Source organism: Neoarius graeffei, chromosome 18, assembly GCF_027579695.1.
Source record: "Neoarius graeffei isolate fNeoGra1 chromosome 18, fNeoGra1.pri, whole genome shotgun sequence".
Classification (NCBI taxonomy): Eukaryota; Metazoa; Chordata; class Actinopteri; order Siluriformes; family Ariidae; genus Neoarius; species Neoarius graeffei.
In genome coordinates this window covers 24,836,100-24,849,574 of record NC_083586.1, presented here as the reverse complement: position 1 = coordinate 24,849,574, position 13,475 = coordinate 24,836,100, and the positions used below count along the sequence as shown (strand labels likewise).

The 13,475-nt window shown below is 40.1% G+C and overlaps 1 protein-coding gene across 1 annotated transcript in view; it reads left to right on the top strand.

Annotated features, from left to right (window-relative positions):
* LOC132866039 (zinc finger protein 883-like) overlaps positions 1-13,475 on the top strand; it is a 45,220-nt gene that overhangs the window by 13,163 nt on the left and 18,582 nt on the right. Inside the window, exon 3 of the mRNA XM_060898597.1 lies at positions 12,055-12,326. Coding sequence (XP_060754580.1) covers positions 12,055-12,326 — 272 coding nt within the window. The remainder of the gene's footprint in view (positions 1-12,054; positions 12,327-13,475) is intronic.

The following is a 13,475-nucleotide window of genomic DNA, read 5'->3' as shown; positions in this document are numbered from 1 at the left end:
AGCACTGGCCCCGAACCAGCCCTGGAACTGATTTGGTGGAAAAGGGGTATATGAGAACTTGGGCATTCTGGGTAGCTTCTGGATATGAAAATAACAATTCGTAGATTGATGAATCTTCTAATCATTTTAAGTTTACTTATCATTCATACCTTCTAATCTAATAAATTGAGGAAAACTGCTACAGCGTGGTCACATGGTCTGGCTCAGCCAATCAGAGTGCGTGAATCAATCAACAAATATGGCATTACTTACGGTCATGCTAGACTCGAATCAAAGACAGTTTTGTGGTGGAATAATTGGATTTGCAGCATATTATGGGCAGCAGAGACGATATAAATCACTTGAACATTGAAAGGCAAGTTTTTATTTTTTTTCTGGGATCAAGTGGCTGGTGCAGACCATGTAGGCGAAGAAAATGGCTAGTCACCGGCGCTTGTGGACATCTCTGTTAAAACACATGTCATTTCAACAGATTATGTTAACCTGAACAGAAAAGTATGGAATATCACACGATGGGTTATACTGTTATATAAAAATCTATGCCGGGTTATTTATTTTCATATAACAGCATGGCCCAAAGTGTATTATTCCCCTCATACCACAGTGATTTGCCTATTATTACCGTTTTTAATGTATTAATGAATGACACATTGCATGTTTTATTTGTTTTTTTTATTGACATTTCAGTGTTTCCCTGAGTTTACTGCCTGGGGGGGGGGGGAGTGCTGGATGAGGATGGGTCACCTACAGGACTCCTCCCCGCGGCTCCTATTACAGAGATTTGCACCTAAACAAACAGTTAAAGGAGTCATATTTAAGTCTTCACATTTATTTTAGAACAAAAATTAGAATGTGCTGAGAGGATGCAGTTTCAGCAGGAGAGCTGGTTGTTTTTAGTGTTGTAGTTAAGTCACTAAACCTCGAGTCCGAGTCCAGTCTCGAGTCCCCAGTGTTCAAGTCCAAGTCATAAAAGAAAATTTTGAGTCGAGTCCGAGAACAAGACTCCAACTGCACCATTTGACGGTGGCTGTTGCTGCCTTTATGTGAAATCGTCTCTGCTACTGTGTTGGACTAACATTACTGCTTGACTGCCCCATTTTAGTTAATAGGCTAAAGATAAAAAGATTGTTCATCGCTCAGCAAGCCCTGCGATCAACAGGGCAAATAACATGAGAGAGGGTTAACACTAGCTAGTTCATCGCTCAGCAAACAAGCCCCTCTATCAACAGAGCAATGAACATAGCGTGTCACTGACTTTTCTCTGGGTGTGGGCTTGTCAAATGACAATTGAAGTTCGAGGTTGTCCCCATCGTCTCCTCGATAGTTCTTCTACATATGGAACATATAGCAGTGCATTTTTTTTTCACTGCACAAGAAGTCTGTATAAGCAAAGCAGACAATCCTAGGGGCTTCTCTCCAGGCATTTTAGCTCCATTAATGTTAGTTTGTTCCTGAATATGACACATGAACAGATGAATGTGCATTCTCTTGCACAAAATTAGTATAAAAAATTAATGTAGATATAAATATCTTATGCCAAATTATTATGGCATGTTACAAAAAATAAAGAAAAAATCAGAGTCCTCGTCTCCAATTTACAAGTCCGAATACGGTTAATGCACGAGTTCAAGTCTGAGTCATCAGTGCTCAAGTCCAAGTCAAGTCACGAGTCCTTAAAATTAGGGTGCGAGTCGGACTCGAGTCCAAGTCCTGGACTCGAGTACTACAAGCCTGGTCATGTTCTATTCAGGCAGGGGCGGAATTTTGATTTCAAAGGTGGAGGGGACAGAGTACAGGCACAAGTCCTCAAAAGGGCTTAAGTTTTTCAGATTCTCCGACCTGAGGTCTGTCTGCTGTGCTCTGGTCTCTTGCAAAAGAAATCTTGATCTCAATTACAGGCATGCTATTTGGTTACAGAGCCGTGAAAATTCCCGGATTTGAATAAATTTTGAAAATTTTGTGAAATGCCAAAATACTCAAAAATCGGGAGAGGTGTTGACTTGCGGTAAATGTGCAAATGTAATATTTGCTATTTTGCATCCGATTCTGTGTCCCATTCCGTGTTTTACGGACTGACCTTGACTCCGATTATGCGTGTGTAACGAGGTTCGTGTTTGGAAGAAAATGTGTCAAGCGTTAGTAATGTAGCCAATCAGCGACGCGAATATATTGTAGCTCGTTCTTGCTTGTTTACAACATGGTAACCGGATTTCGAAGTTAGAAAGCGAATATTTTGAACAATGGCAAAAATTATTGATCGAAAAGAAGAAAACTAAGCAAGGGAAGTTGATAGTGGGTGCAGAGTGAAATGGAATTGGGAATGGTGTTCAAAATCGTTAAAAGTCGTTTATAACGATAAAGAAACGGACACCACTGTGGGCGAATATTACCGGAAAGTTGACGTTGCTGGTCAGTCTTTGCAGGTGCATCTTGTGTGATGCAGAGACTAACTGTGCTGATCGTAGTTGCTTTGCCCTGGTTGACCATATCAAAACAAAAGGACACGCATGGAAACTGTATGAAAAGCGGTCAAATCATCAACTGCCGAGTAATTTTTTCACTCGTCGCCGGGAAGATGCACAAAAACAGGATTTGACATATGGCATTAGCCCTGTTTATTTACAGGTCTTGGAAAAGCCTGCAGCTACACAGTCTAAGCGTCTGACACCATTTGTGGACAGGAAAGCGCATATTGAGGTAAGAAACCACTTTTTGTTGAAGTTTTTGGCACTTTCCTCTTAACTGTCAAACAATGCAAAGAATATACTGTAATATATCCTAATTATAGAGAAGTTTCAAATTTAGAATGAAATGCTACTGATTTGACATTTTAGATCTAGTTTTGAGTTGCTTACAATTGCAAAATCATGAAAATACCTCACTAAAGTAATTTTATACAGATAAAACTTAACTATTTAGATCTACTGCAGCCTAAGTTTAACTAATCAAATATAATTTCGTGTACATGTGAGTCTTCGTAATACACAATAGAACAGTTAGTGAGTCTAATAGACTATAGGCCTGTATGCTTTTGCATGAAACTGTTAATGTTGTGGTTTAATGCTTCTCGAATTTAAATATTGTACATGTTGATATTAGCAGATATGTACTATGATTTTAACTTCTTTTAAAACTTTTTTTTTTCAGGCTTTAATCTTAGCTTTTGCTGCAGAGAAAACTCTGGCCATGAGTGATGTAGAAGATCTTGTAGCCTTGTGTAAAGAAGTAGCTAAAGATAAAAAAGCCTTGGATGCACTTCACATGGCAAGAAGTAGTGCAACTTACAAGCTGATTCATGGACTGAATCAGACAGGCAGTCATTTCTTAAAGACAGTGAACCACCCAAGAAAAAGAAAAGGCATGCTGCCAACTTATGATGTGTAATTTTTCAGCAATATAATAAAGTTATGAGCTATGAAATAATGTACATTGTGTTTTTGTATTAACTAATTTTCAAACATGCTATCCTGTTTCAGCAATATTTACTGAAAATAAATTTATCAAACGTTACCATTTTTAATAACTTTTAGTAGCCTTCCACTAGTCAGAGCAGTGGAGCCAGTCAGATGAAATACCCCTCAGTGGTCATGAGATTTCTTGAAAGTGTGAAAAATTATGTTCTTGTAATTTGAAAGTTTGCATGCATTTTATTCTAAAAGTTTCTCGAATTTTAAAATATGAGTTCTGTGAAAAGGTCTTGGCTTCTGGAGGCCTTCAGCCCCCAGACCCCCCAGCGGGGCGTTGCCCCTGCACCCCACTGGGGGCATAGCCTGCTCCCACACCCCCTGGCCTGATGTTCACTTTTTTTTTACATATCCCCAGTGGCATGCCTGCAATTAAATTACCTAATTTAAATAAAGGTTATATATAAATGAGGGTAATTCCGCCCCAAATCACCAGATTTAGAAAAGTGTTCGCCACTGACCATCTCAGATTTGCTTCATACTTTCTGGAAATATTGTCAGTATGCCCAATAAATAGTGTACAAAAATTTAGGCTTGTACCTTCATTAGTTTCTGAGATATATGGGCTTTAAAAAAGGGACGTGGCCCCAATTTCACTGTTAAAACGCGTGCTACAGAAAACGGACCTAACTTCTAGAAGTCATTACTTTTAAACTGTTCATGCAAAATACGTGAAAATGTCAAGGATTGTTCTTCAGTGCCAGATGCCTTTAAATACTAAAACAGAAAGTTCACAGTTCAATATTTGCCAAGTTATGGCTTGCTGAAAATCATTTAAAAAATGTCTTCTATCGTGCTTTGGAGCAACATTGACCCCCCCCCCCCCCCCCCCCCCATATATCCACATTAAAGCACACCAGATCTTTCAAATTTTCTTATTTATTACTCGTGTTATAGTACTCTTTAGGTAACTAGGTATGTGTTCAAAAGAAATCAAACTTTCTGATTTATTAGGCTTTAAAAAAAAACATTTTGCGCCTATAATTCAAATGCATATTACAAATGTATGACAAGGTCTACCATAAAAACAATTATACCACTGGAAAGAGCTTGTTTTGCTTAGCAAATGCACAAAATATGAAGTTGGTACCCTAAACCAAACTATAAATATTAAGGTATCAAGTACTGCATGTTTTACGATAGACGGAAATGCTGTTTTAAGGCATATAATCTACTTGGATCCAGAGATGCATAAAAACTGAAAAACCACAACATTCATGAGGATTTTTATCGCTATCCCTTAGAAGCACATTTGAGCTTCCATTTGCCAGCCAGATACATCCCCAGCTGAAAAAGGTCATTTACTTCAGTGACGGATCAGCAGCCCAATACAAAACCTATAAAAATTTCACAAATCTAATAAAGCATGCAGACGATTTTGGACTTTTGCCAGAATGGCATTTCTTTGCCACTTCTCATGATAAATCACCCTGTGATGGTATTGGAGGCACTGTAAAGCGGTCAGCAGCTTGAGCTAGCTTACAGGCAGTCACGAGTGATCACATACTAACCCCATCTGGTCTGTTTTTATGGGCAGAAAAGCATATCAAGAACATCCATTTCATCTGGGTTGGTACAGGGGAAGTTATGGAGAGTGGAAAAGCATTGGAGACGAGATTTTCAAGGTCAGCTACTATTCCTGGAACAAGAGACAACCACTCATTCATTCCAATAATGTCCAACCAGCTGCAGGTCAGCAGGGTGTCAGGTGGTCCTAGCTTCATTGTGGATATGAGTGGGAATTGGCCACAAGTAATGCATAAAACCCCTGTTAAATCAGCAGTTTCTCTGGCACATACAGTTCCTGGTAAATATGTTGTATGTTTGTATGACAGACCGTGGTGGATAGGCAACATTCGTGCATTATCAGAGGAGGAACAAGATGTACAAGTAACATTTATGCATCCTCATGGTCCCTCTCAGACTTACAGCTGGCCCAGGAGAGAGGATAACTGTTGGGTCCCTCTGGTGCATGTCATGAAAATCATTGATGCCCCACTTACATCAACTGGCAGGCAGTATAAACTTCCATCTGATGTGGGAAAGCAAGTCAATACACTGTTTTAGCTCTTCAAATAAAGTATTTTTAAGGTTGTTATTTTTCCTACACTGTAGGTTTGTAATTGTATTGTAATATGCCTTAAAACAGCATTTCCGTCTATCGTAAAACATGCCGTACTTGATACCTTAATATTTATAGTTTGGTTTAGGGTACCAACTTCATATTTTGTGCATTTGCTAATCAGAACAAGCTCTTTCCAGTGGTATACTTGTTTTTAAGGTAGACCTTGTCATACATTTGCAATATGCATTTGAATTATAGGCACAAAATGTTGTTTTTAATTTTTAAAGCCTAATAAATCAGAAAGTTTGGTTTCTTTTGAACTCGTATCTAGTTGCCTAAAGAGTACTATAACATGAGTAATAAATAAGAAAATTTGAAAGATCTGGTGTGCTTTAATGTGGAGATATGGGGGGTCAAAGTTGCTCCAAAGCATGATAGAAGACATTTTCAGCAAGCCATAACTTGGCAAATATTGAACTGTGAACTTTCTATTATAGTATTTTAAAGGCGTCTGGCATTGAAGAACAATCCTTGAAAATTTCATGTATCTTGCATGAATAGTTTAAAAGTAATGACTTGGGGAAGTTAGGTCTGTTTTCTGTAGCACGCGTTTTAACAGTGAAATTGGGGCCACGTCCCTTTTTTAAGCCCATATATCTCAGAAACTAATGAAGGTACAAGCCTAAAATTTTGTAGACTATTTATTGGGCACACTGACAATATTTCCAGAAAGTATGAAGCAAATCTGAGATGGTCAGTGGCGAGGCCTCTGGTGATTTCACATGGATTGACCCATGAGGGAATATCTTGGAGGAAAGTTCATCCCTCCAATACAGTTCCACAGACTTGGTAAGGAGCACTAAAGATATTCTGGAGACTCATGGTGGCCTCACTACTAAGACGTTTCATTTTGGCTTTAATTTGTCACCCATCTGTATCACATCCACTCATACCTTATTGTTTGATTCTGGAATTTGTAATTTGCTCACCTCTCCACTTTCTGCATGCTGTTCCTGCTCCCTGCCTATCACCTGGGTGCTGTCCCTGCTGAGTTACAGACACACATTATTTCCAAATAAAAATACTTTTCATAAATAAAAGTGTTATACTGTAGCGATTTAGGAATTAAAATGGCAAATGAACCATTTATAGTTCTAATTGATTTATAATTCTGGTTAGAAAGTCTTATAGCTTCTTTCTGTAATTTGCTTTCACTCACCTCTCCACTGCCTAACTATAGTTTGATTTAGTCAGTAATAGACTGACTGTGCTCGTTTGAAAAACGTCAAAAAAGTCATTTTCTATGGCTAGCTAACTTGAAGATGTTGACAAAGTGATGATATATTCCAGCATGATCTCACTATGAATATTTGTAACATAATGTTAGCTAACTTAACCCTCTGGGGTCTGAGGGTATTTTCTGCCATGCTAATGATTTTGGCATGCTCTGATTTTGTTCTCAATTTCAACAAATCTAAGCAGTATTTTCAATGTCCTATGGCTTTTTTTGTATTCAGCACAAGTTCAGCTACAATAATGTCTATGTAGTATGTATGTCATGGTTGTACTTTTTAAAAAAAATAACAGATAAATGAAGATGCTGTAAAAAGCAGTTTTAGAACGGTGTTGGAATGTGTGAAAAAATATGGCCTTACCCATTGTGACGAACTGTTTTGATCACTTGAGGTGATTCTGTTCAGTCTTGGGCCAAGTTTACATTAGACCGTATCTGTCTCGTTTTCTTCGCGGATGCACTGTCCGTTTACATTAAAACGCCTGGAAACGGGAATCCGCCAGGGTCCACGTATTCAATCCAGATCGTGTCTGGTCCGGTGCTGTGTAAACATTGAGAATACGCGGATACGCTGTGCTGAGCTCTAGCTGGCGTCGTCATTGGACAACGTCACTGTGACATCCACCTTCCTGATTCGCTGGCGTTGGTCATGTGACACGCCTGCTGAAAAACGGCGCAGACTTCCGCCTTGTATCACCTTTCATTAAAGAGTATAAAAGTATGAAAATACTGCAAATACTGATGCAAATACTGCCCATTGTGTAGTTATGATTGTCTTTAGGCTTGCCATCCTTCCACTTGCAAGTGGTAAGTGATGTGCGCTGGGATCACACACACAGCGGCTCAGTCCCGAATCACTGCTTGTGCACTTCACTCGCGCGCTCTGTGAGCTGCGCAGGGCCGGAGTACGCACCCTCCAGAGGGCACTCGCTGTTCAGGGCGGAGTGATTTGGAGCGCAGGATGCCTGCGGAGCCGAGTGTATCCGTGTATTGGTGTTGCTGTGTGCACGCGAATCGTGTATTGGTGTTGCTGTGTGCACACTAATCGTTTTAAAAACGTTAATCTGATGATCCGCTGATACGGTCTAATGTAAACCCCACCTTAGGAATGTATCAAGCACAAAAACTTAAATCTGCTCCATTGATTTGGACAATTAACTGGCCATCAAAAAAATTTATGTCCTATTGTTTTGGGATAAAGGGTTGGCAGTGGGAGGGGTATTCAATGTGAAGTATAAAAAATTTCCCTTCAGTGAGAAGAGTGAAAACCCCTCGCACTGCCAACTCTTAATCCCATCAGGTCAAGTCACAATTTAGGTAAGGCAATGTTTTTTCATACATTCCAACACAGTTTTAAAACTGCTTTTTACAACAGCTTAATTTATCTGGTATTTGATTTTATTTTGGCATCTGACTCTATTCACTGTGTTTTGAAATTAACTATTGTACTATTTTAATCAGTTCAGAGCCACAACTAACTCTGTTAGACGATTACTCTGTAATTTTGCTCCAACTCCAAATTTTACTCTCTAAATTGAAAGTATAGCAAAATTAACTATTTTTGAGTAAAATACTTTTAACTCTGGAAAAATTGCTCAGTCATTTTTCCTGTGTATGCACAGCAGCGCACGCATATCAACCGATCTGCTCATAATAAATAACAGAAATATTTGCACTTGCTCGAGTTGATCTTCGGCTGGATTGAGTCAAAATATTTAAAAAAAAAAAAAATGCAGCTCATCATCAGTGTCACAGTTCTCAAGATTGAATTGAATCGCTGTCCTGAATCATGAATTTAATCACTGTCCTGAAACTGAATCACTGTCCTGAATCATCCGTAGCGCATAAAATCCACGTGCCATCTATCAACAAGTGTTACCTCCAAACAGCATAAACTTTGGCTGACAGATTTTATCCTGTTCACGGTGGGCGCTCCCATTGCACAAGAGAAACCAATTGAAACCAAAAGAGTGAAAGTGATTATCATGCCATTGTAATGTGAATAGTCTTTTATGAATGCATAAGTGGGTGCTCAGCGCTCCGACTCCGGTGTGGCTGAGTAATGCCGCTTTTCCACTACAAACGCGGCTGAGCCGTGCCGAGTCGAGCTGAGTCGAGCTGAGTGGGGCTGTTGGAGTTGCATTTCGACTACAACCGCGCTGAACCGTGCTGGCTGGAAGTGGGTGGACACATTGGGTGGAGTTAGCGAAAGTGGGTGGACGTCACGTGATGTCGTTAAGCAGCGCAAACAGTGACATCAGTGACAGTGGCGGAACAAGTCAGAGCCGGGCCGGGGGCGGGGCAAATGACCGGGCCCTTTATTAAAGCTTATCATAACATCATTTTAGGCTACAAAATGTCCGCAACTGCGGTGTTTACCAATTTCAACACTACCGGGTGCAACTATGTTATTTAGTACATCAAGTCCTTCAAACGAACATGTAACTCAGAAACAAAAAACATTAGGATACTGTACATGGCTCATAATAAAACATCAATAGCCTATACTGCGCACATTATTTGAAGGGCATACGAATGAGCGCTCAGAGGTTGCAACGGTGACAGGAAGAGTCAGAAATAAAAGGAGGGCAGTGCAAACCTCACTGAATGCACTGTGTTTACCAATTTCAACACTACGGGGTGCAACTATGTTATTTTGTACATTAAGTCCTTCAAACGAACATGTAACTCAGAAACAAAAAAACATTAGGCGACATACTGTACATGGCTCATAATAAAACATCAATAGCCTACTGCGCGCATTATTTGAAGGGCATACGACGAGCCTTGCGCTCCGCGAACTTGTCCATGATGCTCTGTATGTCACTGATTCAGTGATCTTTTAAGCAGTAGTCTCACGACCCGAATAGTAAACAATAAACATGGAGGACATGGAGTCGTTAGTGTTGCTGGTCTTGGTGCTGTGGCTTGTTGTCACCGACAACGCCAACAGATACTGGCAAGAGCGTATAGATGAGGCGAGGCGCATAAGGCTTCAGAAATTCTCGTAATTCGTAATTATTATTCTTCCGGGTTTGCGGTGTTTACAGATCCCAGCGCGCTCGCGGGGCGTGTGTGGGCATGTGAGGACACACCTCCTCACCAATCAGTGCACAGGGGAGTGTCTGCTCACGCCCCCAACCTCACTCGGCACGGCTTGGCTCGCTTCAGCCCCACTCCAAAACGGTGCGAGTTTTAGGGGCTAAGCAGGGCTGAAACGAGCTGAGTCGTGCTGGTTTTTGGTAGTCGAAACGCGAGCCGTGTCGGGCTGAAGTGAGCTGAAGCGAGCTGAAGTGAGCTGAAAAAGGGTAGTGGAAAAGGGCCATAAGGTGACAAATATTATTTTTCATCTAATTTAGGCAATTTAAAATATATAATATTTGGTAGTGGGCCCATAGGAAAGTGTAAATTTTACAGTTCCTGTCAATACAGTATGTTTATCATGCTTGTATGATTTAAAAACTCTGAGATATTTATCTAAATACATGACCTGCTCATTCTAAACCTGCCGAACTTCACTGGCGAAGCGCTCGACCCCAGAGGGTTAATATAGTGTGTGTCTGAAAACATCACTCTTTTTTGAAAAAAAAGTGTTGTATGTCCTCCATCTTTTGCCACTTGGGGGGTTCTGACATTGCTAACTATTGTTTGAAATGAATCGTTTAAATTATTTTTGAGCACACGAGAGGAGAGCGAAGCAGACATAAACTGGCAGCTTGAGTGGAGGATGGTTCTGCATGGTCCTAGTGCCTGCAATCTCCTGTTTTTGAGCAGGTGCTCTTTCCGCGTGGTCTTAGTGCCTGCATGCCTGTTTTGTTTGTTTGTTTGTTTTGTTTGTTTGTTTGTTTGTTTCTGGACCTTAAAATGTGGGAGGGGGGACTTTCACCCCCCCCATAAGTAAATAAATAAAATAATTGTAGGGGAAACACTGCATATGTTACATAATGTCTGTCATTCTCTCCAGCCACTCCTGTGGTTTGTTCTGAGAAAAAAAAATATGCAGGTTGTTGTGTGACTACGAAACCTGGGTCTCTGTCCATAAATGTTAAATAAACATGTTCAACGTCTTCACCACATAAGATGATTATAGGTTTGTTTGTTTGTTTGTTTGTTTGTTTGTTTGTTTGTTTGTTTGTTTGTTTGTTTGTTTGTTTGTTTGTTTTTTCCTTCCATCCATTTTCTTCCCAATGTGGTCACCTGCTAGTATCCACCCACCAGTCAGGTCTCTCTAACTATTTGAGGGAAGGCTAACACGTGCTTCCTCCAAGACTTGAAGTCCTCAACCTCCTCTTTTTCAAATGCTATGTTGCAGGATAGCAAAACGCACTCTGAGGAAAGTGCTATGTGCTCTCTTCCCCACATGCATGAGCTTGCAGAAGACTCCAATCAGCTGTGATTAATAGGGGACAGAGAGTATGCCCCTGGAATGGGATATTCAATAAGCACACATGGGTGTGAGGGACAGGAGTCCAAATATCTGTATACAGATTTAAGGGCATCACAGTGGCACAGCTCCAGGGTCCTGGATTCGATTTTAAGCTCTGGTTGCTGTCAATATGAAGTTTTGCAAGTTTTCCCCCTGTCTGCATAGGTTTCCTCTGGGCCCACTGGTTGTTTTTGAAGCAAATTGGTTATGCTTAAATTGCCACTGGGTATAAATTATTATTTTTTTAATTAAATATGAATTCTAGATGCATGGCATTGGGGAAAAATGCCAGAATTGTCAGCAAGCTCAAATAGAAATGTGTGTGGGACTATTTACTTGTTTATTTTTATTCTGTGTGCACAGTTATTTTTGTTTGTGCATATGATTTCCTAACAAATTTGGGAAATTCTGTTTCCCAAAAGATAAGCAAACAAGTAGCCGAATTTAAAACAGCCATGACCCTGACCAGGCAGGTCCTAAGAATGCTATAGATACATCACCCAGTGCCACATTGTCATGTTAATGAACATTGTTTTATTTTGCCCTGCAAGCTTCATATCTGACCATTTACTCCCCCAAGGAAGTAAAAAAAAAATCATACTCTTGTACCTTGTTGTGTCCTGTGAGATCTCAGTCCTGATGGACACCTCTAGTCGCAACCAGATGCTCAGTGAACCTTTCTGGCAAGCTTTCTTAGGATAATTTTTATACAGTACTAATGTACTGTATATGGTCTTAGATATACACACACATTACACACACATTTGGGCCTCATTTCTTCCTGTTGTGTTTTCTCTACTCCCAGACTGTGAAGTTTGCAAATCCTTCTTCCTCGACAAATGTGAGGTTCATGGACTGCCCCTCTTCATCCCAGACACTCCTGTTCCCATGGGAGTCTCTGACCGAGCCAGAAGAACTCTTCCACCTGGGCTAGAAATCCAGAAGTCCAGTATTCCTGACGCAGGCCTGGGAGTGTTTAATAAGGGAGAGACTGTTCCAGTAGGTGCACACTTCGGACCCTATCAGGGAGAGCCGGTAAACCAGGAGGAAGCCAGGAACGGTGGATACTCCTGGGTTGTGAGTTTGTCATAAACGTAATATAAAGATTGTATGTTTTTAAGTAACAAAATGTGACTACTAGATGAAGGCAGCTCCAATTAATTAATATCAGTTTCTTCTTTCCAATAATATGTGGAGTAGTGGTGTAAATCACAAGTTTGATCACATTGTGATCCTACATCAGTTCTTTTAGACAGTGTGGAAGGAATTCACCTGTTAATAATAGAAGTACCAGTAACACCTGAATAATGCTCAAGCAAATTTATTTATTGTATAATTTTAATATAATTATTCATGAAAAATCACATAAAATCACAAGCCCGGGTAGTCACTAACATAGGTCCTCCCATAACTACTTCTAGTCAGCTTCCTGTCTTACACAAGATATTATTCATCATAGTTTCCATCAACATTCAATAATAGTCTGTTTTCCCCAGTGCAGCTGAGAAAAACTAGAAAGGTTTCCTTGAGTCTGCTGCAGCCACGACAACATGGTAGCTTCTTCTTTCTCTCTCTCTCTCTCTCTCTCTCTCTCTCTCTCACTTACACACACAACTTATTCAGACTTACAACTTGTTTCTTTTCAAAATGTTGAGGATAAACACATAAGCATGACATGAGAGCAGTGTTTCTCAACCACTGGGCCTGGGCCACGAAGCACCATCTAATGGGCCGCAAATTTTTTTCAGTTTTGAAGCAAAATTCTAAATAGTTCAGGATGTCTTAGTGTCCCAAATCTGGTAGCTGGTTTGCCGTACACTTTTCAAGTGGAATAAATAAGTTTGTGGGTAAAAGAATAACAAGCCTTTATTTTTGTCATATTCCTTCTTTGCATTTAACCCACATGCACGTACACAGAGAGAGAGAGCAGTAAGCAGAATAAATATGTTTGAGTAAATTATATGGATCTGTGATGCCTGCTGGAAGAGAAGAGCAGGAAGGATTGAGAATCGAGCGGCTGTGGTTTGTTTACACCTGATACTAAAACTTGTAGCATCCTAGCAATCATCGCAAAGACACGGACACTTTTATTTAAACATGGTAAGTTGATCAACAGAGCTGGTGTGGTCATACATGTACAGATACAAATAATTACAAATACAAAAGACTAAAAATATACACAATCTTTAACAAAAAAAACCTTTAAAATCTTTCATCCCTTTTGAC